This window comes from Carassius auratus, chromosome 28 (genome assembly GCF_003368295.1).
Source record: "Carassius auratus strain Wakin chromosome 28, ASM336829v1, whole genome shotgun sequence".
In the NCBI taxonomy this organism is placed as follows: Eukaryota; Metazoa; Chordata; class Actinopteri; order Cypriniformes; family Cyprinidae; genus Carassius; species Carassius auratus.
In genome coordinates this window covers 23,842,772-23,866,316 of record NC_039270.1, presented here as the reverse complement: position 1 = coordinate 23,866,316, position 23,545 = coordinate 23,842,772, and the positions used below count along the sequence as shown (strand labels likewise).

The following is a 23,545-nucleotide window of genomic DNA, read 5'->3' as shown; positions in this document are numbered from 1 at the left end:
GTATTGTCGAAGTTCCCTTCGAAAGGGAACGTCTCAGGTTACAAATGTAACCTTGGTTCCCTGAGAACAGGGAATGAGACAATACGTCTCCCAGCCAAACAGTCCCTTCAGACGAAAGGATATTGTCATGGTTTCAAGGCGCCCTTTTTATATCCAGGTCGCACGCTCATCATTCAAGCTGATGATTCACGGCTGTCGCCGGTCAGCATGATTGCTGTGAGTTGATATTTGATTTCAGACACCTGTCACACCTGAGGCGTTCCCCATAGCGTCATTGACGTATTGTCTCGTTCCCTGTTCTCAGGGAACCAAGGTTACATTTGTAACCTGAGACGTTTTTGTACAGGGAGTCTGTTAGAGTCTGTCACTGTGTACGTCTGGCACAATAATACACAGCTGTGTCTTCAGCTCGCATATTGTTTCCTTGCAGTGTTATTGTGTTACTGGAAGTGTCTCTGCTGATACTGAACTTGCTTTTCAGAGAATCCTTGTAGTATAAGCTTCCATCAGTCCAAATGATTCCAATCCACTCCAGAGCTTTTCCTGCAGGTTGACGAATCCAGCCTGTACGCTCACTTGTAACTGAATATGAGACTTTACAGTTGATAGTGAGAGTGGCATCAGGACGGACAGTCAGAGACTCAGGCTGAGTGAGTTCATATGAATCAATACCTGTATCAAATCAAATAATACCTGTTAATAAGAGATCATGACATTTAGAAACTGTTAACAATCTTTTGATCAACAAAATGATGTATCACACAGAAAATAGATTAAACTTACAGGATATGACTGCCAGAAGCATCACTAAAGATGAAGAGATCATGGTTTTTTTCTCAGCACAGTTTGACTGAACTGAAGTGATTCTTCACTCCCTCTAGTGATCAGATGAATGTGTAAACTGACTCATGCCTGCTGTTTAAATATGCAACAGGAGATTTACATATTCGCACAGAGCTAAAATTTACATGCAACAAAAATATTAATGGTAGGCTTCATATGATTTATTGCTCTCATTAGAGACTCTAAGACATGTTTTGTTCAGTATTTTAATTTTTTTTATCTACTTGACATGAATCAATTTGACATAATGTTCTTCCCCAACAATTCTTTTTAAAGGCTTGAAATAACTGATAAAACTTATGACAGCAACAATAGCAGTAGTTCAGTAAACGTTTCTTTTGGAACTGCACTAGAAGGTTTAAAGGCCTCTATTGCAAGTTGTGCCATGAAAACAAATGTCACTGTAAAATAATTAACCACTAACACAAATCTACACATAGAAAAACACACACATTGTGTTAAAGGAGTCAGAGCCTTTGTGCTGTCATGTTTAAGCTTTTATAGTGAACTTCACTGCATATTTAACAGCATATTTTCATCAGGCTGTGTTTTATAGATTTTTTATTCTCTGCTGCCATCTGTTGAACTCTAGTGACATCAGAGAAAACAGTCAGTGTGGTTTTTGTTCAGCTGTACAAGACCTTTGTGTCACAGTGAGTCTCTTGCACAATAATACACGGCTGAGTCTTCTGCTGTCAGGCCTGATAGTTTCAGATACACCATACTCTTTGAATTATCTCTGGTGATTTCAGTTCGACCTTTGAAGGATTCAGAGTAGCCATAGCCACTGCCGCCCATCCACACAAGGGGTTTTCCAACTTTTTGTCTCATCCAGTGCATGTTCCAGCTGCTAAAGCTGAACCCAGATCCTCTACAGGACAGAGTCAGAGTTTCTCCAGGCTTCTTCACAGTTGTGCTTTCAATGGACTCCATACTTTGACATTTTATGCCTAAAAAGAAGATTGAAAATACTGATTTAAGTTGGAATCTGTATTCCCGTAGATCTGATAATAGACATGTGAAAACTCACGCTGTAGGCTGAATGAGAGCAGCAGTAAGCAGAGTGTATTCTTCATCTTGACAGTGGTGATGTAACACTTCAGATCCAGTCAGCAGCACATAAATACTAAACAGATGTCCAGAGTTGTTTTAATTTGCATTGGGGGGGGTGGGGGGGGGTCACAAAGTGCAATTATGACTGAAGGATCAAACTATTAAAGAACGATATGACAAACCATCACCAGTGTACGAGCATAGCAGTGTAATTGCTCCTTTAAAAAAATATATATAATAATAAAGGTTGCAAAGGGGGTTTTCACAGTAATTCCATAGAAGTACCATTTTTGGTTCCCCAAAGAACCTTTCAGTGAACATTTGTTTAAAGAACCATTTTTTGGCTCAGTATGAAGATTGTTTTATCTAAAGATTTTTTTTTACTAATAAGGAGCCTTTTGTGGAATGTAAAGTTTCCGTGGATGTTAAAGGTTCTTCGTGAAACTGATGACAATAAAGAACCTGATGTTGTGACGGCTAATTATAATTAAATTATTATTAAATTAAATTCTTCTTTTTTTTTACAAAATAGCCTCAAAAGATTGTAAAAATATTATTATTAATAAGTTCAGGTAAAAATGGAAAAAGGATAAATGGGTGGTGTATGTATAATATAGTTGATCTCTATCAATACATTCACAATATTCGGTGATATGTGATATGCTCTTCCCTGAGGTTCTTTTTTGAGCTGTGGACACTGATAAATGTAAATGTAACTTCAGGTGATATAGTGCTGAAAAAATGTTTGGTGAATTACATCAGAGATTATACATTTCAGTAAGCTGCAATTCACATTTCAGCATAACATCTGATATCATACAATATCTAGTAAAGACTAAAAGATGATCCCCTGTTTATTCTGAGGCAGCTACAGCTTATACTGTGCATGTGCACGAGAGATTTGCATCATGGAAATCCTCTCTCTTCACAAACAAAAGCATGTACTCTGATTTGATATTTTGCTTCATGCATTCATATTTATCCCTGCAGACAACTGCAGCATATTTCAAAAACAAAACTGCACTGCACAGACAATACTAAGTAATAGCAGGAAATTAAAGGCAGAACTCAAATTAGCGCTCAAACAACATGTAGCCTGTTGTTTGAGCGTTAATTTGAGTTCTGCCTTTCATTTCCTGCTATTACCACTATAATATGCTTAGAAAGTATACACACACAACAGATGTGAGGTTATGTATGAGGTTTACATACTTTGCCTTATTTGTCATTATATAAGAAAAGTATAAAATCAAGCACACAATGTTTTACCACATTAAAGGAGCATGACATACTCACCCATAATTCTGATTTAATGTCAGTATAGGGGCCTACTGAAGGGTTGACAGTGTTATAACCCAAGAAACAGTCATTACAATGAAACATAAATAGCAAAACTTGCAGCTCTGGCTACATGAACAGCTATATGATGCAATCTTCTTTAGTTTTGCATAAAATGTATTATTTTCTTGTTTTGTGTGCTGCTTATTATTAAACATTGCATTCATCTGTACATATGTGTCTTATCATTGAATGTTTGTTCACGAGAAGTATACTGACATTTACCTTTTCACATACAGAGTATTAAATAGTTAAAGCTCTTTGATGCTATGCTACAGAATTAATTCACTTTTGTGTTGATCCAGTGCTAGACTTGACTGAAAAAAGGACCTTATGTGTGCATTATATTGCATGTACACACATAAACAAAGCTTATATAGTTGTCATGCATTTAAAGATTCAAAACACTTATTACACTTATTAGAGTGAATTAGAGTGTTTGAAAGTAATATGAATCTTGATTGTCTTTTTAAGTTTTGAAAAGTTTAAAACAAATATTTTGACTGTATGAGTCGCTGTGTTTCTGTGATTGTGTGTCACTGTGTAGTGGACAACGTCTAGTGTTCGACTGCAACCTACTGACACAGAAGAGAACTGCAGTTTTACAGTAAAAGTGTGTCTAGACCAGTTTTTGAATCATGTTGCCACATACATTAGTATCACTGTGAGTCCTCTTCTGTCAGTCCAGACAGTTTCAGATACATCATGCTTTTCATCTCTGGTGATTTCAAGGCTCTTGTCTGTCTCTCTGTCTCACACACTTTATTAACTCACAGTTTAAGTTGAACAATATTAGTAATGCGGGTATATTCTTCATCTTGTGAATGTTTATGACTCTACAGCTTCATTCAGTTCAGCGGGATATTAATACTTGCAGCCTGTCATAGATTCTTTTGAATATGCATAATGAGGAAATGATAAAAGATTACTGAGATTATCGTTTACATTTACACAGAGGATAACCAGAATCCAGCGCTTATTAATATCTATTACATTGATCTGATCTTTTGATGTTTGATTAGTATGAAATATTTAAAGCTACAGTCTTTATTTAGTTTTTATTCACTCCAAGCCTAATATAAACTATAATGTTTGTGATATTAACTTTATCTCGTGACAGATGAGAACTGCAGTTTTACACCACAAGTTTATTTGTACAACACTGTGCTTGTCTTGCACAGAAATACACAGCTGAGTCCTCTTCTGTCAGTCAGACAGTTTGAGATACACCATGTTTTCTTTAACTGTCTCTAATTTCTATTCATCCTTTAAAACTTTTGGCATAGTCTTGTCCTTGTCCGCTACTCCAAATACGGCCCATCCACACCAGTGCTTTTCCAGGTTGCAGGTTCCAGTAGATTTTGTGGTACAACTTAAACTTTAATCAGATTTGATTTAAATGATTTGCTCCTTCATCAAATTAACTTATAACATTCTAACTATTAAACTACAAAACTACTCTTTACTATGACAATACCAACATTTATAACTAGCTAGCATTATTATAAAAGAGATTCATTTTAATTTTTTCATTTAATAATATCTAGACTGTGTGAAAGATTTTTAAACCATAAAAATAGACTTCACTATCTGAAATAATGAAAAATAATTATATTTTATAACTTTATTAACAATATTGTACATTTTTTATAAAGAAAGTACACTAATATCTGGGTCATTTTTCTGAATACTTAATAAGCATTTATGAGTATTTAATCTGGATCTGAACTAAATCAGTAATTAGTATTAGTGAGGATAGCATAAAGCTGTTTATTTGTGTGCCGAGTGTTAGAGTGGTTTCTGAACACTGTGTCACGGTGAGTCTCTGGCGCAGTAATACACAGATGTGTCCTCAGTCTGCATATTCTGTCCTTGAAGAGTCACTGTGTTGCTGGAAGAATCTCTGGAGACTTGAAATCTACTTTTCAGTTTATCACTGTAATATGTGCTACCGCTACCACATATGTATCCAACCCATTCCAGAGCTTTTCCTGCAGGCTGCCGAATGAAGCCAGTGCAGTAGCTGTCAGTCACTGTATATCCAGAGAGTTTACAGGACAGTGTCAAAACCTGACCAGGACTTAAGACCATAGAATCAGTCTGGATCAGTTCAACACAGTGGACACCTGAGGGGGAAAATATGGTCAGTATTATGTATAACCATGAGTGTTTTAATATGCAGTATCTCTAAAGAAGCTGTAAAGACTTACGAGAAACAGCTGCCAGCAGCAGCAACAACCAGAGAGATGAAGAGATCATGGTTTGAGACGAGTGAGAACAAGCTGATTCTCTTCATCTTAAAACTCAAATAAAGAGGAGGAGAGATATATTTGCATACAATACTGCATATGCAACCCCAGTAAATGAGTATCTACATTTATTTCTTTCAGAAGACAGCATTGACCTCTGTGACAATAACAATATAACACATTTAAATCAACTAGATATTTGTTTTTTCTTATATATTCACTTAAGGTCATACATATGTATCAGCAATCATGGCATTTAAATAGCTTATATTCTAGGTAAATATAGGTAAATATTGGCCAGTATATCATCGTGTAGGATAAGATGTCTTTGGTCTGTTTCTTTGGCTCAGAGTTGTCTTGTGCTGCAGCGCCATCTGCTGTTACTGTTGTTATTATTTTATTATAATTAATCTAATTATCCTCCCTGGCCTGTTTTTGTACAGCTCAGTGCTCTTCTGCATCATTGTGTGTCTCGCACAGTAATATACAGCTGTATCTTCTGTTGTCAGACCAGAGAGTTTCAGGTACACCATGCTGTTTGAATTGTCTCTAGTGATCTCTATTCGTCCCTCTACACTTTTAGCATACACTGTTTTACTGGCGTCATACCAGATAACCCCCATCCAGATGAATGTTTGTCCTGCTGACTGTCTGATCCAGTGCATGCCGTACTGTCCAAAATCAAATCCAGATCCTTTACACGAGAGATTCAGAGTTTCTCCAGGCTTTTTGGTGACAGGACTTGATGGGATGGACTCCAAGCTCTGACTGTTTACACCTTAAACAAAAATATATATAATGGCCTGTCAGCATTATCATATATACAGTACATCTATTAATCTATTAATGAAATCTGAAGCCAGAATTAAATATTATTACACAGACAAACAGACTGTCTATACATACTAGTAAAACACATCAGGAGAAAAAATAAGAATGAAATGTCTGCCATTTCAAATGATGCAGGAAGGTCAACTTCTACAATCTCATTGAACACTGCTGGTAGAAATACTGTCTGTAATATCATTTACATGTGGGTGGAGCTTTAAAATGTATAAAATATGCCACTGTTTGTGAGAAAAGTATTGAATATCCTTCTTTCATTAAATTTAATTTAATTTCCATTTAAATAATCTTTTCTTCTTTTTTAAATTATATCTGTGGGGAAAAAAATTGGTAATATTGTTTTTTTTGGCTACTGTTAAATAACAAGATGACCTGTAAATCTTATCTTCCAGATATTTTAAAGAACTAGCAAATAGCAAGGGTGAAGTTGTGTTGGTGAAATACTGCAAAGATTTATGATTGTTGAGTTTCATTGGTTTCATATTGTGGTGCAAATTATTTTTAGTGATTACACTTTGTGATCAGAAAGATTTAATTTGTGATATGATCAATCACCTTTATCTATATAGTGCTTTAAACAAAATACATTGCGTCAAAGCACTGAACAACATTCATTTGGAAAACAGTGTCTCAATAATGCAAAATGATAGTTAAAGGCAGTTCATCATTGAATTCAGTGATGTCATCATCTCAGTTCAGTTTAAATAGTGTCTGTGCATTTATTTGCAATCAAGACAATGATATCGCTGTAGATGAAGTGACCCCAACTAAGCAAGCCAGAGGCGACAGCGGCAAGGAACCGAAACTCCATCGGTGACAGAATGGAGAAAAAAACCTTGGGAGAAACCAGGCTCAGTTGGGGGCCAGTTCTCCTCTGACCAGACGAAACCAGTAGTTCAATTCCAGGCTGCAGCAAAGTCAGATTGTGCAGAAGAATCATCTGTTTCCTGTGGTCTTGTCCCGGTGGTCCTCTGAGACGAGGTCTTTACAGGGGATCTGTATCTGGAGCTCTAGTTGTCCTGGTCTCCGCTGTCTTTCAGGGCAGTAGAGGTCCTTTCTAGGTGCTGATCCACCATCTGGTCTGGATACATACTGGATCCGGGCGACTGCAGTGACCCTCTGATCTGGATACAGACTGGATCTGGTGGCCACGGTGACCTCGGAACAAGAGAGAAACAGACAAATATTAGCGTAGATGCCATTCTTCTAATGATGTAGAAAGTACGGTGTTATGTGAAGTGTTTCTGTTTCCAGTTTACCTAATTAATGCAGCCAAAAAATCCTTTAACGGATTTGGATATTAAAAGCATATTAGTATGTTTATGTGTAAGCCAGATTAAAGAGATGGGTCTTTAATCTAGATTTAAACTGCAAGAGTGTGTCTGCCTCCCGAACAATGTTAGGTAGGTTATTCCAGAGTTTAGGCGCCAAAATTTGAAAAGGATCTGCCGCCCGCAGTTGATTTTGATATTCTAGGTATTATCAAATTGCCTGAGTTTTGAGAACGTAGCGGACGTAGAGGAGTATAATGTAAAAGGAGCTCATTCAAATACTGAGGTGCTAAACCATTCAGGGCTTTATAAGTAATAAGCAATATTTTAAAAACTATAAGATGTTTGATAGGGAGCCAGTGCAGCGATGACAGGACCGGGCTAATATGGTCATACTTCCTGGTTCTAGTAAGAACTCTTGCTGCTGCATTTTGGACTAGCTGTAGTTTGTTTACTAAGCGTGCAGAACAACCACCCAATAAAGCATTACAATAATCTAACCTTGAAGTCATAAATGCATGGATTAACATTTCTGCATTTGACATTGAGAGCATAGGCCGTAATTAAGATATATTTTTGAGATGGAAAAATGCAGTTTTACAAATGCTAGAAACGTGGCTTTCTAAGGAAAGATTGGGATCAAATAGCACACCTAGGTTCCTAACTGATGACGAAGAATTGACAGAGCAACCATCAAGTCTTAGACAGTGTTCTAGGTTATTACAAGCAGAGTTTTTAGGCCCTATAATTAACACCTCTGTTGATATGATGATGGTGTTTTTGTACAGGGAGTCTATTAGCGTCTGTCACTGTGTACGTCTGGCACAATAATACACAGCTGTGTCTTCAGCTCGCATATTCTTTCCTTGCAGTGTTATTGTGTTACTGGAAGTGTCTCTGCTGATACTGAACTTGCTTTTCAGAGAATCCTTGTAGTCTGTGCTTCCATCACTCCAGATGATTCCAATCCATTCCAGAGCTTTTCCTGCAGGTTGACGAATCCAGGCTGTACGCTCACTTGTAACTGAATATGAGACTTTACAGTTGATAGTGAGAGTGGCATCAGGACGGACAGTCAGAGACTCAGGCTGAGTGAGTTCATATGAATCAATACCTGTATCAAATCAAATAATACCTGTTAGTAAGAGATCATGATCTTGTAATCAACAAAATGATGTATCACACAGAAAACAGACTAAACTTACAGGATATGACTGCCAGAAGCAGCACTAAAGATGAAGAGATCATGGTTTGTTTCTCAGCACAGTTTGACTGAACTGAAGTGATTCTTCACTCCCTCTAGTGATCAGATGAATGTGTAAACTGACTCATGTCTGCTGCTTAAATATGCAACAGGAGATTTACATAATCACACAGAGCTTATGAACTTCACATGCATCACATTGTCCTGGACATGATTTTAAAAGCTTTTAGTTTTGAATTTAATGAGGTCTTTATTTACAGGGACAGAGTCAATGAGCAGAAATGTAAACAGTTTGCAGACATTGTGACTGTAAGTAATAAAAAAAAAATTGAACACATAGAAGTGACAAAAATAAATAATTTATTGCTTATATTAAAACATATAAGGCATTAAATTCAGAAATGTGGACTAGATGTAAAAATGTTTAACTTTTTTAACATTTTATTTTACTTTGGTTAAAATGTATTTTATTTCAAGTAGGCCTGTCAAAATTAATATGTTAATAACAAGTTTAACGCAAACACATTTTAGAGACACTCATTTTATTTGTGCGTGATTGAGCTCGCATGTTCTGTTTAGGACTACAGTATTTTATTTACATTTTTTCCTCAGAAATGGAAGTAACTGAAAATGTCATTGTGTGTTTGTAATTTTAATATTTTAGCTGTAGGTCTATGCAGCAAAACTACAGAGCTTCCAGTAGTTTATTTTACGGAGCTGTAAACACGGTATTCTCCGACTGAATGCAATCGTTGACGAACATCCAATTCATATATCAAACTAGGCTATATGTTATTAAATTATACACATATAGCCTATCAGATTATTTTATTAAAAGTTTAGTGTTTGTGTTTATCATGTTTTTTTTTATTTTTATTGCATTTTCAAAATTACTTTCAGAATTATTATTTTTATTATACCCTTTTTTTTTTTTTTACTGTGGTGTTGTGAAATCTTAACATTTATAAGCATGTGTTACAAGAAATACAGTTATGTATTTTTGTACACCAGGACCTGTCTATGTCCTTTAGCTAGGATAATATGCATGAATATCTCATTGGTCTACATTTCTACATGTTCTCCCTGTTACTGATAGTTTAATCAGGCATTTGTCCATTTCTGGGCACAGTAAGGCACCTGAAGGCCACATGAAGTATCTCTAAAGAAGCTATGAAGACTTAAGAGAAACAGCTGGCAGCAGCTGCAACAACCAGAGAGATGAAGAGATCATGGTTTGAGACGAATGAGATTTTGCAGTTCAGCATATTTCAGTATCTGAATGGTTTTGTCAAGTCTGTAAATATAATTTGACAATATAACTGTCTGTGAAAATATACAACTATCATCAAAGCTGGTGACCATAAGCTCAAACAACAAGAATTCTGAGATTATGTGACATTATACGATGAACTTTATTTTAAATAAGTATTTACTTCAAGTAATTACTGTAACATTTATGATTAGGAACCATGCACACTGTTTAAAGCAGTTTGTTGATTCACTGTAAGAGTGATTTCATGCTTTCAAAAGAGAAATAAATATGATCATTACATGTTTGATCACTCACATTATACAGTAATGTTCTGTTCTTTGTATTAGATTTGTCTGTTTTTCGTGTGTTTTCTCATTCCAGAATGAGTCTGTGCATTAACTGGTGGGGATTTTGAAGTGACTCTGTTTCCAGGGTAAATTGTTGACAGTTAGTAGTGACAAGTTACTTTTTGAGTGAATCTTTGAGTCATTTATCAAACTGATTCATTCAAAAACCCTCTTGAATTATTCAGGATTCAGATAGTAATTGTTTCACAAAGAAGCGGTGGTTTATTTTGCCTTGACTTCTTTTGGAGTTGTTTTAGTTGACAGAGCGATTAACTGGCAACACAGTGTCTAAAAGTCAAATTACTCAATATTAACTTAATATTATTCAAACTGTTCTGGTGTGAATATAACCACGGCTGTAAAAACACACATCTTCAAACCTACAGCCAAATCTCAGCTGTACTTTACTGATAACAACATCCTCCTGCTCACATGATACTATTTAGTTAGTAATTATGTGATGCATTTGTCATCTTGAATGTGGTTCAGTAACCTGTTTAGGTCATGAGAACTGAGATTGAGAATGGATCACAGCATTTCACAGTTTGCATGCATAAATCAAGCATGGCTCTGCTAACACAAAATCAGTGTAGTATTGGAAGCACATGAAATGTAATACTGTACATTTTTATTAACAACCTAACAAAGGTAGAATGTGATTATAATTGAATATTTCTATGTGATGGAATGTGGTTGATCAGTCAATTTTCATCACCACATGTGAATGAGGAAGTAGTTTTTGTATTGCTTTGACACTGAACTCATTCACTGTGACTCTCTAGCGCAGTAATACACAGCAGTGTCTTCAGTCTTGAGGCTGTTCATCTGTAGATACAGTTGACTGCTGGAATCATCTCTGGACACTGTGAACCTGCCCTGAACTGACTGGGAATAGGAGATTGGAGTACTGTACGTGCTGATATATGCAATCCACTCCAGTCCTTTTCCAGGGCTCTGTCTGATCCAGTGTAAATAAAGACCGCTGAAAGTAAATCCAGTTATTGTACATGTAAGTTTGTGAGACTCTCCTGGTTTTTTAACCACTGCTTCAGACTGAGTGAATGTCTGACAGTCAAAACCTGTGGAAAAAGAAACAATATTAAATGTGATGAAGTATATTTAAAAAATGTTGTACTGTTGTTGTTTGTGGTGACTTACATGGTAAAACGTTCAGAAGTACAAATACAATACACTTTTTAAACATGGTGTATGTGAAGTTTAAACCAGAAAGATAGCCTTAGTTTCCAGAGTTCAGATGTCTGTTCAGATCACAAAGATGAACTGTCACATTTAAAGAAGTAAGCTGATTTGCATATTCAAATCACAGAACTGATTATATAACATGCTGAAACATATTTGGGCCAGCTATTATTAGAGATAAATGTCATTGTTGTGTTGCATTACTTTTCATTTTATGTTGTTTAATGGCTTTTAATATGAAATATCAATATTATCAAATATGAAATTGCAGAAAATTGTCTATGACAGTATAAATTCACTTGATAGATTACTGCAGTCTGTTGGTGTTTAAGCAGGCAGCTCACATCTCTTATAGACCTCCTGATCTGACGATCAAACCCTCAATGCTGATCAAACCGTGCTGAAACTACTATACCTCTTCTGAGACAACAGTAAAACGTTGCTCTCTTCTAATGGGATGAAAATGATGCAAAATATAATGGATTTTACTGACTTTCTGTTGACTTTCTGATTATAGTGCTTATTTATTTTATTGTTTTGTTTATTTTATTAGGAAATTGTTGTGTTGATGAAAATCTGTGAATATCAGTTAAAGGAAAACGCATGATAAATACTGTAATGTCAATATGAAGATGTTTTTGTACAGGGAGTCTATTGGAGTCTGTCACTGTGTTTCTTTAGCACAATAATACACAGCTGTGTCTTCAGCTCGCATATTCTTTCCTTGCAGTGTTATTGTGTTACTGGAAGTGTCTCTGCTGATACTGAACTTGCTTTTCAGAGAATCCTTGTAGTACAAGTCTCCATCATAGTAGATCACTCCAATCCACTCCAGAGCTTTTCCTGCAGGTTGACGAATCCAGTCTGTATGCTCACTTGTAACTGAATATGAGACTTTACAGTTGATAGTGAGAGTGGCATCAGGACGGACAGTCAGAGACTCAGGCTGAGTGAGTTCATATGAATCAATACCTGTATCAAATCAAATAATACCTGTTAATAAGAGATTGTGATCTTTTGATCAACAAAATGATAAATCACACAGAAAACAGACTAAACTTACAGGATATGACGGCCAGAAGCAGCACTAAAGATGAAGTGATCATGGTTTGTTTCTCAGCACAGTTTGACTGAACTGAAGTGATTCTTCACTCCCTCTAGTGATCAGATGAATGTGTAAACTGACTCATGCCTGCTGCTTAAATATGCAACAGGAGATTTACATAATCATACAGAGCTTTTAATCAAATTTACATGCAACAAAAATATTGATGCTAGGCTTCATATGATTTATTGCTCTCATTAGAGACTCTAAGACATGTTTTGTTTAGTATTTAATTTTTTTTATATACTTGACATGAATCAATTTGACATAATTTTCTTCCCCAACAATTCTAATTCTTTTTAAAGGCTTGAAATAACTGATAAAACTTGTGACAGCAACAATAGCAGTAGTTCAGTAAACGTTTCTTTTGGAACTGCACTAGAAGATTTAAAGGCCTCTATTGCAAGTTGTGCCCTGAAAACAAATGTCACTGTAAAATATTTAACCACTAACACAAATCTACACATGAAAAACACACATTGTGTTAAAGGAGTCAGAGCCTTTGTGCTGTCATGTTTAAGCTTTTATAGTGAACTTCACTGCATATTTAACAGCATATTTTGATCAGGCTGTGCTTTATAGATTTTTTATTCTCTGCTGCCATCTGTTGAACTCTAGTGACATCAGAGAAAACAGTCAGTGTGGTTTTTGTTCAGCTGTACAAGACTTTGTGTCACAGTGAGTCTCTTGCACAATAATACACAGCTGAGTCTTCTGCTGTCAGGCCTGATAGTTTCAGATACACCATACTCTTTGAATTATCTCTGGTGATTTCAGTTCGAGCTTTGAAGGATTCAGAGTAGTCATTGCTGCTGCCGCCACTATTAACACGTCCCATCCACACAAGTGGTTTTCCAGCTTGTTGTCTGATCCAGTGCATGCTCCAGCTGCCAAAGCTGAACCCAGATCCTCTACAGGACAGAGTCAGAGTTTCTCCAGGCTTCTTCACAGTTGTGCTTTCAATGGACTCCATACTTTGACATTTTATGCCTAAAAAGAAGATTGAAAAGACTGATTTAAGTTGGAATCTGTATTCCCGTAGATCTGATAATAGACGTGTGAAAACTCACGTTGTAGGCTGAATGAGAGCAGGAGTAAGCAGAGTGTATTCTTCATCTTGACAGTGGTGATGTAACACTTCAGATCCAGTCAGCAGCACATAAATACTAAACAGATGTCCAGAGTTGTTTTCATTTGCATTGGGAGGGGGGGGGGGGGTCACAAAGTGCAATCACGACTGAAGAGTCAAACTATTAAAGAACGATATGACAAACCATCACCAGTGTAGGAGCATTTTAAATTGGTCATTTAAAAAAAAAATATATATATTTTATATATACCCCCTTTGCAACCTTTATTATATATATATATATATATATATATATATATATATATATATATATATATATATATATATATATATATATATATATATATATATATATATATATATATAATAAAGGTTGCAAAGGGGGTTTTCACAGTAATTCCATAGAAGTACCATTTTTGGTTCCCCAAAGAACCTTTCAGTGAACATTTCTTTAAAGAACCATTTTTTGGCTTATTATGAAGATTGTTTTATCTAAAGACTCTTTTTTACTAATAAGGATCCTTTTGTGGAATGTAAAGTTTCCGTGGATGTTAAAGGTTCTTCGTGAAACTGATGACAATAAAGAACCTGATGTTGTGACCTTGAAACATAGTGATTTTTTTACTCTTAATTAAAATAGAGAGTCTATTTTCTAATGATAATGGCTAATTATAATTAAATTATTATTAAATAAAATTCTTCTTTTTTTTTTAGAAAATAGCCTCAAAAGACTGTAAAATTATTATTATTAATAAGTTCAGGTAAAAAGGAAAAAGGATAAATGGGTGGTGTATGTATAATATAGTTGATCTCTAACAATACATTCACAATATTCGGTGATATGTGATATGCTCTTCCCTGAGGTTCTTTTTTGAGCTGTGGACACTGATAAATGTAAATGTAAATGTAACTTGAAAAAAAAAATGTTTGGTGAATTACATCAGAGATTATACATTTCAGTAAGCTGCAATGCACATTTCAGCATAACATCTGAATTTATACAATAACTAGTAAAGACTAAAATATGATCCCTTGTTTATACTGAGGCAGCTACAGCTTTGATGAGACTAACAGCTCTGGCTATATGAACGCTATATGATGCAATCTTCTTCATTTTTGCATAAAATGTATTATTTTCTTATCATTGTCTGCTGCTTATTATTAAACATTGCATTCATCTTTACATATGTTTCTTATCATTGAATGTTTGTTTTCACAAGAAGTAAACTGACATTTACCTTTTCACACACAGAGTATTATATAGTTAAAACTCTTTGATGATATGCTACAGAATGAATTTACTTTTGTGTTGAACCAATGCTAGACTATATTGTATGTACACACACAAATAAAGCTTATATAGTTTCCATGCATTTAAAGATTCATAACACTTGTTAGATTTATTAGAGTGAATTAGAGTGTTTGTGAAATAAATATGAATCTTGATTGTCTTTTTAAGTTTTATCTATTACATTGATCTGATCTTTCGATGTTTGATTAGTATGACATTTTTAAAGCTACAGTCTTTATTTAGTTTTTATTCACTCCAAGCCTAATATAAACTGTAATGTTTGTGATATTAACTTTATCTCGTGACAGATGAGAACTGTTTTACACCACAAGTTTATTTGTACAACACTGTGCTTGTCTTGCACAGAAATACACAGCTGAGTCCTCTTCTGTCAGTCAGACAGTTTGAGATACACCATGTTTTCTTTAACTGTCTCTAATTTCTATTCATCCCTTAAAGGGGGGGTGAAATGCTCGTTTTCACTCAATATCCTGTTAATCTTGAGTACCTATAGAGTAGTACTGCATCCTTCATAACTCCAAAAAGTCTTTAGTTTTATTATATTCATAAGAGAAAGATAGTCTGTACCGATTTTTCCCGGAAAAACACGACCGACTGGAGGCGTGACGTGTGGGCGGAGCTAAAGAATCACGAGCTCCAGTAGGCTTTTGCGTTGACAGCGTTTGGAAGCTGTGACATTACCGTGAGGAAAAAAACATCCAAAACAAACCATGGCTAACAGTCAGATTCAGCCGTATATTTATGATCCAGAATCAGATCCCGAGGCTGAAACTGAACGAGAGCAGCAGCAGCAACGACTCGCTCCGAGCGGGACTCGAACCCGGATCTCCGGCATGGGAGGCGGACGCACTAACAAGAAGGCAGAGATATTTGAAGCAGTTTTACTCACCGCCTGCGGTTCCAACACACGATTGTGACCCTTTTTTGTTGGGACTGCATTATCCTTAAGAAATAAATGCATGAAATAGCATTTCACCCCCCCCCCAACCCCCTTTAAAACTTTTGGCTTAGTCTTGTCCTTGTCCGCTACTCCAAATACGGCCCATCCACACCAGTGCTTTTCCAGGTTGCAGGTTCCAGTCGTATAAAACTACTATTTACTATGAAAATACCAACATTTATAACTAGCTAGCATTATTGTAGTAAAATAGATTCATTTGAATTTTTTCATTTAAAAATATCTAGACTGTGTGAAAGATTTTTAAACAATAAAAATAGACTTCACTATCTGAAATAATGATTATTTTCTTACTTTTATTACTTAACAATATTGTAATTTTTTTATAAATAAAATACACTAATGTTTAAGGTAATTTTCATGAATATTTAATGAGCATTTATGAGTATTTAATCTGCATCTGAACTGAATCAGTAATTAGTATTAGTGAGGATAGCATGAAGCTGTTTATTTGTGTGACGAGTGTTAGAGTGGTTTCTGAACAAGACAGTAGCTGCTCTGTGTCACTGTGAGTCTCTGGCGCAGTAATACACAGATGTGTCCTCAGTCTGCATATTCTGTCCTTGAAGAGTAACTGTGTTGCTGGAAGAATCTCTGGAGACTTGAAATCTACTTTTCAGTTTATCACTGTAATATGTGTTACCATCACCACATATCTCTCCAACCCATTCCAGAGCTTTTCCTGCAGGCTGCCGAATGAAGCCAGTGCAGTAGCTGCTGTCAGACACTGTATATCCAGAGAGTTTACAGGACAGTGTCAAAACCTGACCAGGACTTAAAACCATAGAATCAGTCTGGGACAGTTCAACACAGTGGACACCTGAGGGGGAAAATATGGTCAATATTATGCATAACCTTGAGTGTTTTAATATGAAGTATCTCTAAAGAATCTGTAAAGACTTACGAGAAACAGCTGCCAGCAGCAGCAACAACCAGAGAGATGAAGAGATCATGGTTTGAGACGAGTGAGAACAAGCTGCTTCTCTTCATCTTAAAACTCAAATAAAAGGAGGAGAGATATATTTGCATACAATTCTGCATATGCAACCCAGTAAATGAGTATCTACATTTATTTCTTTGAGAAGACAGCACTGACCTCTGTGACATTAACAATATAACACATTTAAATCAACTAGATATTTGTTTTTTCTTATATATTCAATTAAGGTCATACATATGTATCAGCAATCATGGCATTTAAATAGCTTATATTCTAGGTAAATATAGGTAAATATTGGCCAGTATATCATCGTGTAGGATAAGATGTCTTTGGTCTGTTTCTTTGGCTCAGAGTTGTCTTGTGCTGCAGCGCCATCTGCTGTTACTGTTGTTATTATTTTATTATATTTAATCTAATTATCCTCCCTGGCCTATTTTTGTACAGCTCAGTGCTCTTCTACATCATTGTGTGTATCCTGCACAGTAATATACAGCTGTATCTTCTGTTGTCAGACCAGAGAGTTTCAGGTACACCATGCTGTTTGAATTGTCTCTAGTGATCTCTATTCGTCCCTCTACACTTTTAGCATACACTGTTTTACTGGCGTCATACCAGATAGCCCCCATCCAGATGAATGTTTGTCCTGCTGACTGTCTGATCCAGTGCATGCCGTACTGTCCAAAATCAAATCCAGATCCTTTACACGAGAGATTCAGAGTTTCTCCAGGCTTTTTGGTGACAGGACTTGATGGGATGGACTCCAAGCTCTGGCCGTTAACACCTAAAACAAAAAAATATAATGGCCTGTCAGCATTATCATATATACAGTACATCTATTAATCTATTAATGAAATCTGAAGCCAGAATTAAATATTATTACACAGACAAACAGACTGTCTATACATACTAGTAAAACATATCAGGAGAAAAAATAAGAATGAAATGTCTGCCATTTCAAATGATGCAAGAAGGTCAACTTCTACAATCTCATTGAACACTGCTGGTAGAAATACTGTCTGTAATATCATTTACATGTGGGTGGAGCTTAAAAATGTATAAAATATGCCACTGTTTGAGAGAAAAGTATTGAATCTCCTTCTTTTATTAAACTTCATTTAATTTCCATTTAAATAATCTTTTTTTCTTTTTTTATATTATATCTGTGGGGGAAAATTTGGTAATATTGTGTCTTTTGCTACTGTTAAATAACAAGATGACCTGTAAATCTTATCTTCCAGATATTGTAAAGAACTAGCAAATAGCAAGGGTGAAGTTGTGTTGGTGAAATACTGCAAAGATTTATGATTGTTGAGTTTCATTGGTTTCATATTTCTGTGCAAATTATTTTTAGTGATTAATTACACTTTGGAAAATGATCAGAAAAACTTAATTTGTGATATGATGATGGTGTTTTTGTACAGGGAGTCTGTTGGAGTCTGTCACTGTGTTTCTTTGGCACAATAATACACAGCTGTGTCTTCAGCTCGCATATTCTTTCCTTGAAGTGTTATTGTGTTACTGGAAGTGTCTCTGCTGATACTGAACTTGCTTTTCAGAGAATCCTTGTAGGCTGTGCTTCCATCACTCCAGATGATTCCAATCCATTCCAGAGCTTTTCCTGCAGGTTGACGAATCCAGTCTGTATGCTCACTTGTAACTGAATATGAGACTTTACAGTTGATAGTGAGAGTGGCATCAGGACGGACAGTCAGAGACTCAGGCTGAGTGAGTTCATATGAATCAATACCTGTATCAAATCAAATAATACCTGTTAATAAGAGATCATGATCTTTTGATCAACAAAATGATGAATCACACAGAAAACAGACTAAACTTACAGGATATGACTGCCAGAAGCAGCACTAAAGATGAAGAGATCATGGTTTGTTTCTCAGCACAGTTTGACTGAACTGAAGTGATTCTTCACTCCCTCTAGTGATCAGATGAATGTGTAAACTGACTCATGCCTGCTGCTTAAATATACAACAGGAGATTTACATAATCATACAGAACTACTGATCAAATCTACATGCTACAAAAATATTCACGTTAGGCTTCATATAATTTATTGCTCTCATTAGAGATTTTACATAATTATCTTCTCCAACAACTCAAATTCTTTTTGAGGAATTTGATAACTGATAAATTGTATTCATAAAATACTTTTGATGGCGACAATAGCAGTAGTTCAGTAAGCATGTTTCTGTTTAGGTTTGAAAAAAATGCTGAAATGGGATATGATTCATAAACATATTATTTAATTATTATATCATTATTTTGTCTTATGAGTTATTTTGCTGCTGTTAGAGTCTGTGCCAACTTAAAGTCAATTTTTTTGTTTGTCGCTGTAAAATATTTAACCACTACCACAAATCTACACATCAAAAAACACACATTGTGTTAAAGGAGTCAGAGCCTTTGTGCTGTCATGTTTGAGCTTTTATAGTGAACTTCACTGCATATTTAACAGCATATTTTGATCAGGCTGTGTTTTACAGATTTTTTTATTCTCTGCTGCCATCTGTTGTCAATAACCAACAACAACAGCAGCAGCAGCGTAGGAGATCTACTCCACCAAGACCAAATACATTAACATTGTCATAACCATTACCATGCTAAAATCTATAGATTTTGTTTGATACTGTAACAACCGCATGAAGTTCAGGGAAGGCAGAGACCAGCACACTCAGATGGCAGTTAACACACAATACTTTATTACATGTTAAAACATAACACCATCTCATAAAACACGTTACCCCCCTTTTTACAGGCCAAGATTGGTCCACATGCAGAACGGACAAGCTCACGTCAGGCGAGGAGGATACACAGGAAATCTTCAATTATCAGTTTATGGGTCCATATGCAGAGCAGACGAGCTCACCTCAGGCGAGGAGGATACACGGGAAATCTTCTCCAGTGTCTGTATTATTTAAACAGTTACCAGTTACATCGGTCACAAGCACTCCTAGCCCAAACTGTCTAACACATTTACCCCATCACTGACTGCCTATCTTCAACGCCGGAGATATATCCCGAGCGGCCGTCTAGCATTTCCCCACAAGTGAGATTAAATAATCATCATCTCCTCCCACATCAGCTGTACACTTTAATTGAATTAAGCAACAACCATTCATTTAGATTAAGGGGCCGTGTACATTAATCACACCTAAAGTCCAATTATTCCCTTCTTTTCATTACAATACTTTTCTTTCTTATGCATGTAACGCACTATAGCTGTCTTTCTATCTCTGGATGTTTTTGTGCATGCCTCTTGTTGTTTTGTGTCACTGTGACTCTCGTGTGCAGTAATACACGGCTGTGTCTTCAGTCTGCATGTTTTGGCCTGTGATTGTCACAGTGCTGCTGGACGTGTCTCTGGATATACTGAACTTGTTCTTTAGTTTTTCACTATAGTCTGTGCCTCCACTGCAGCAAACTCTTCCAATCCACTCTAGTCCTCCAGAAGCTTGTCGTATCCAGTTTGTGCAGTAGCTACAGCTAGACAGTGAATAGCCTGAGACTTTACAGGAGAGACTCAAAGGTTGGCCAGGCTTTAGTTCTTTAGAGTCTGGCTGAGTGAGTTCAATACTGTAGACACCTGGAGAAAGAAGCATTCGAGTTCAAAACAATGTTAAATATGAAAACTAATAGCAGCATTGTAGTGTTTCCTGATAACATACTTGGTGTTGCAGAAAAGAGCAGCAACAGAATCCACACAGTCTGTGCACTAAATATGCAGAATAATTAGCCTGTGTATGTGCACATCTATAAATAAGGATGAGTCATGAAAGATTTGCATAATGGAAATCCACTCTCTTCACAAACAAAATAATGTACTCTGATTTGATCTTTTGCTTCATGGATTCATATTCATCCCTTCAGACAACTGCAGCATATTTTATAAAGAAAATTGCACTGCACAAACAAAGACAACATATTGTTTGAGAGCTAATATTAGTTCTGCCTTTAATTTCCAGTTATTACCACTATAATATGTTTATCTAGAAACTATATGTACACCGCAGATGTAAGGTTATGCCTGGGGTTTACAAAATTTGCCCTTTTTGTCTTTATAGGACAAGTAAAAAAACAAGCACACAATGTTTTACCACATTATATGAGCATGACATACTTATCCATAATTCTGATTTAATGTCAGTAAGGGTCTAACGAAGGGCTGACAATACTATATTTCAGTTTAGTAAATAAATATTATGTGTATCTACAGTTTATAGACTTTGGGGCTTTTAAAAATAAATATTAAAAACTTAGTGTCAGGTCTGGCTGAGTGTCTGTGTTTCGGGAAGAGACAATGAACATTTTAAATGTGTCACTTCTGTCATAAAACCAACACAGTTTTATACAGCAGCCTGTCATACCCAGTGAACATAACTCAGAAAAGGTGATTTTAATGGCAATAATAATATTATAAGTTAAAGAGTCATACTTTAAAGAGGTGTTGTATAACAGATGTCTGTATGAGCTTTTAAAGGAACAGTGAACTGTAAACATCAAAATTATCTCATTATTTACTCACCCTCACATCCTCATAAACCTGTATGTATACATATGGATGTATTTTTCAAAAGTTTCTGTCCATATAATAAAACAACATTGAATTGACACTCACCTGAATTGAATTGTTTTTTTGTTTTTGTTTTTACATTTTAACAATATATTATTTTGATATATTAATATATATTATATACAATATATTATATACAACAATATATTATTTTTAAAGATGACTGTATGTTTATAAGTACAGATAGCAGACATGTAATTACTATGAAAATATACCATTCAAAATCATCAAACATTATTTGATTTTTGTTTAAAAAAAACACATCATAGGTTTTATTGTAGACCACTGCTGTGGCTATATATTTGCTATATATTATGATCAAATGGCAATTAGATGTCATGTAAAATATTCTTTTGTGTTTTTACATTCACAGGCAATGAACAGGAAGTACAGGAGAGATGTCAAAGGAGCAAAGAAATTCAGCCGCTGTGCTCTTGCTGCCAATATTTGTGCCATCATCACAACCATCTTCACCATTATTGTTAACAATTATAACACATTTCAATCAACTTGATATTTGTTTTTTTCTCATATATTAACTTCATGACATATGTATGAGCAATCATGACATTTAAATAGCAAATATTCTAGTTAAATATAGGTAAATATTGGCCAGCATATCATCATGTTGGGCCCAGGGAGGGAGAAACATCCTCATCAGGTGTAACGTTAGGCCTTGTGTCCAGCTGTCCATCAAGCCGAGGTTTTTTGCAAAAAAAATTAAGAAAGGAGCTCTGCGACATATTGCTAGCTAGCAATGTGCAATCAAAAATTATCTGTTTATGTCATAGACTGCTGGGGTCACAGTCAGCTGTATCTTAAACTGTGTTCCGAAGATAAAAGGAGGGCTCACTGGTTTGGAACGACATGAGGGTGAATTTTGCTATTTGGGTGAACTTCACCCTTTTATCTCTTCAAACGTACTTGAATAAGAATGTTCTCAAGTTCTATATATATATATATATATATATATATATATATATATTTTTTTTTTTTTTTTTTTTTTTTTACAATTTCAGTAGTTCTGGGACTTTTTTCAAATCTGTGAATTACTGTTATTTGACCTCTTCAGTAATTTTCATACACTATTTAATGTTTATACATTCATTAAGTCCAATTATTATTGTGTTTATGGCTACTGTTAAATAACAAGATTAATCGTATCTTCCACATATTGTAAAGAACTAGCAAATACTGTAGCAAATAGCCAGGGTGAAGTTGTTGTGTTGGTGAAGTACTGCAAAAATTGACGATTGCTGAGTTTTATTGGTTTCTTTATTTTGGTGCAAATTATTTTTGTGATTAGACTTTGGAAAATTATCAGAAACACTTGATTTGTGATATGATGATGGTGTTTTTGTACAGGGAGTCTGTTGGAGTCTGTCACTGTGTTTCTCTGGCACAATAATACACAGCTGTGTCTTCAGCTCGCATATTGTTTCCTTGCAGTGTTATTGTGTTACTGGAAGTGTCTCTGGTGAAACTGAACTTGCTTTTCAGGGTGTCCTTATAGTATAAGCCTCCACTATACCCAATCATTCCAATCCACTCCAGAGCTTTTCCTGCAGGTTGACGAATCCAGCCTGTAGCATAGTCAGTAACTGAATATGAGACTTTACAGTTGATAGTGAGAGTGGCATCAGGACGGACAGTCAGAGACTCAGGCTGAGTGAGTTCATATGAATCAATACCTGTATCAAATCAAATAATACCTGTTAATAAGAGATCATGATCTTTTGATCAACAAAATGATGTATCACACAGAAAACAGACTAAACTTACAGGATATGACTGCCAGAAGCAGCACTAAAGATGAAGAGATCATGGTTTGTTTCTCAGCACAGTTTGACTGAACTGAAGTGATTCTTCACTCCCTCTAGTGATCAGATGAATGTGTAAACTGACTCATGTCTGCTGTTTAAATATACAACAGGAGATTTACATAATCATAC

At 35.6% G+C, this 23,545-nt stretch overlaps 8 gene segments (V, D, J or C); all 8 read right to left on the bottom strand.

The window, feature by feature from the left end:
- Positions 1-364: 364 nt before the first annotated feature.
- LOC113047674 (Ig heavy chain V region 5A-like) lies at positions 365-902 on the bottom strand. The segment is given in 2 exon segments: positions 365-672; positions 784-902. Coding segments are annotated over 2 exon segments (351 nt in total).
- A 413-nt stretch (positions 903-1,315) lies between these two features.
- On the bottom strand, positions 1,316-1,981 carry LOC113047673 (Ig heavy chain V region 914-like). The segment is given in 2 exon segments: positions 1,316-1,793; positions 1,874-1,981. Coding segments are annotated over 2 exon segments (348 nt in total).
- A 3,065-nt stretch (positions 1,982-5,046) lies between these two features.
- Positions 5,047-5,510, bottom strand: LOC113047406 (Ig heavy chain V region 5A-like). The segment is given in 2 exon segments: positions 5,047-5,360; positions 5,445-5,510. Coding segments are annotated over 2 exon segments (363 nt in total).
- A 2,833-nt stretch (positions 5,511-8,343) lies between these two features.
- LOC113047672 (Ig heavy chain V region 5A-like) lies at positions 8,344-8,931 on the bottom strand. The segment is given in 2 exon segments: positions 8,344-8,714; positions 8,806-8,931. Coding segments are annotated over 2 exon segments (351 nt in total).
- Positions 8,932-12,250: 3,319 nt separating this feature from the next.
- On the bottom strand, positions 12,251-12,784 carry LOC113047279 (Ig heavy chain V region 5A-like). The segment is given in 2 exon segments: positions 12,251-12,575; positions 12,667-12,784. Coding segments are annotated over 2 exon segments (351 nt in total).
- A 597-nt stretch (positions 12,785-13,381) lies between these two features.
- LOC113047405 (immunoglobulin heavy variable 3-74-like) lies at positions 13,382-13,829 on the bottom strand. The segment is given in 2 exon segments: positions 13,382-13,698; positions 13,779-13,829. Coding segments are annotated over 2 exon segments (363 nt in total).
- Positions 13,830-16,569: 2,740 nt separating this feature from the next.
- On the bottom strand, positions 16,570-17,066 carry LOC113047276 (Ig heavy chain V region 5A-like). The segment is given in 2 exon segments: positions 16,570-16,888; positions 16,973-17,066. Coding segments are annotated over 2 exon segments (366 nt in total).
- A 1,052-nt stretch (positions 17,067-18,118) lies between these two features.
- Positions 18,119-18,975, bottom strand: LOC113047278 (Ig heavy chain V region 5A-like). The segment is given in 2 exon segments: positions 18,119-18,755; positions 18,847-18,975. Coding segments are annotated over 2 exon segments (351 nt in total).
- Between the last annotated feature and the right edge of the window lie 4,570 nt (positions 18,976-23,545).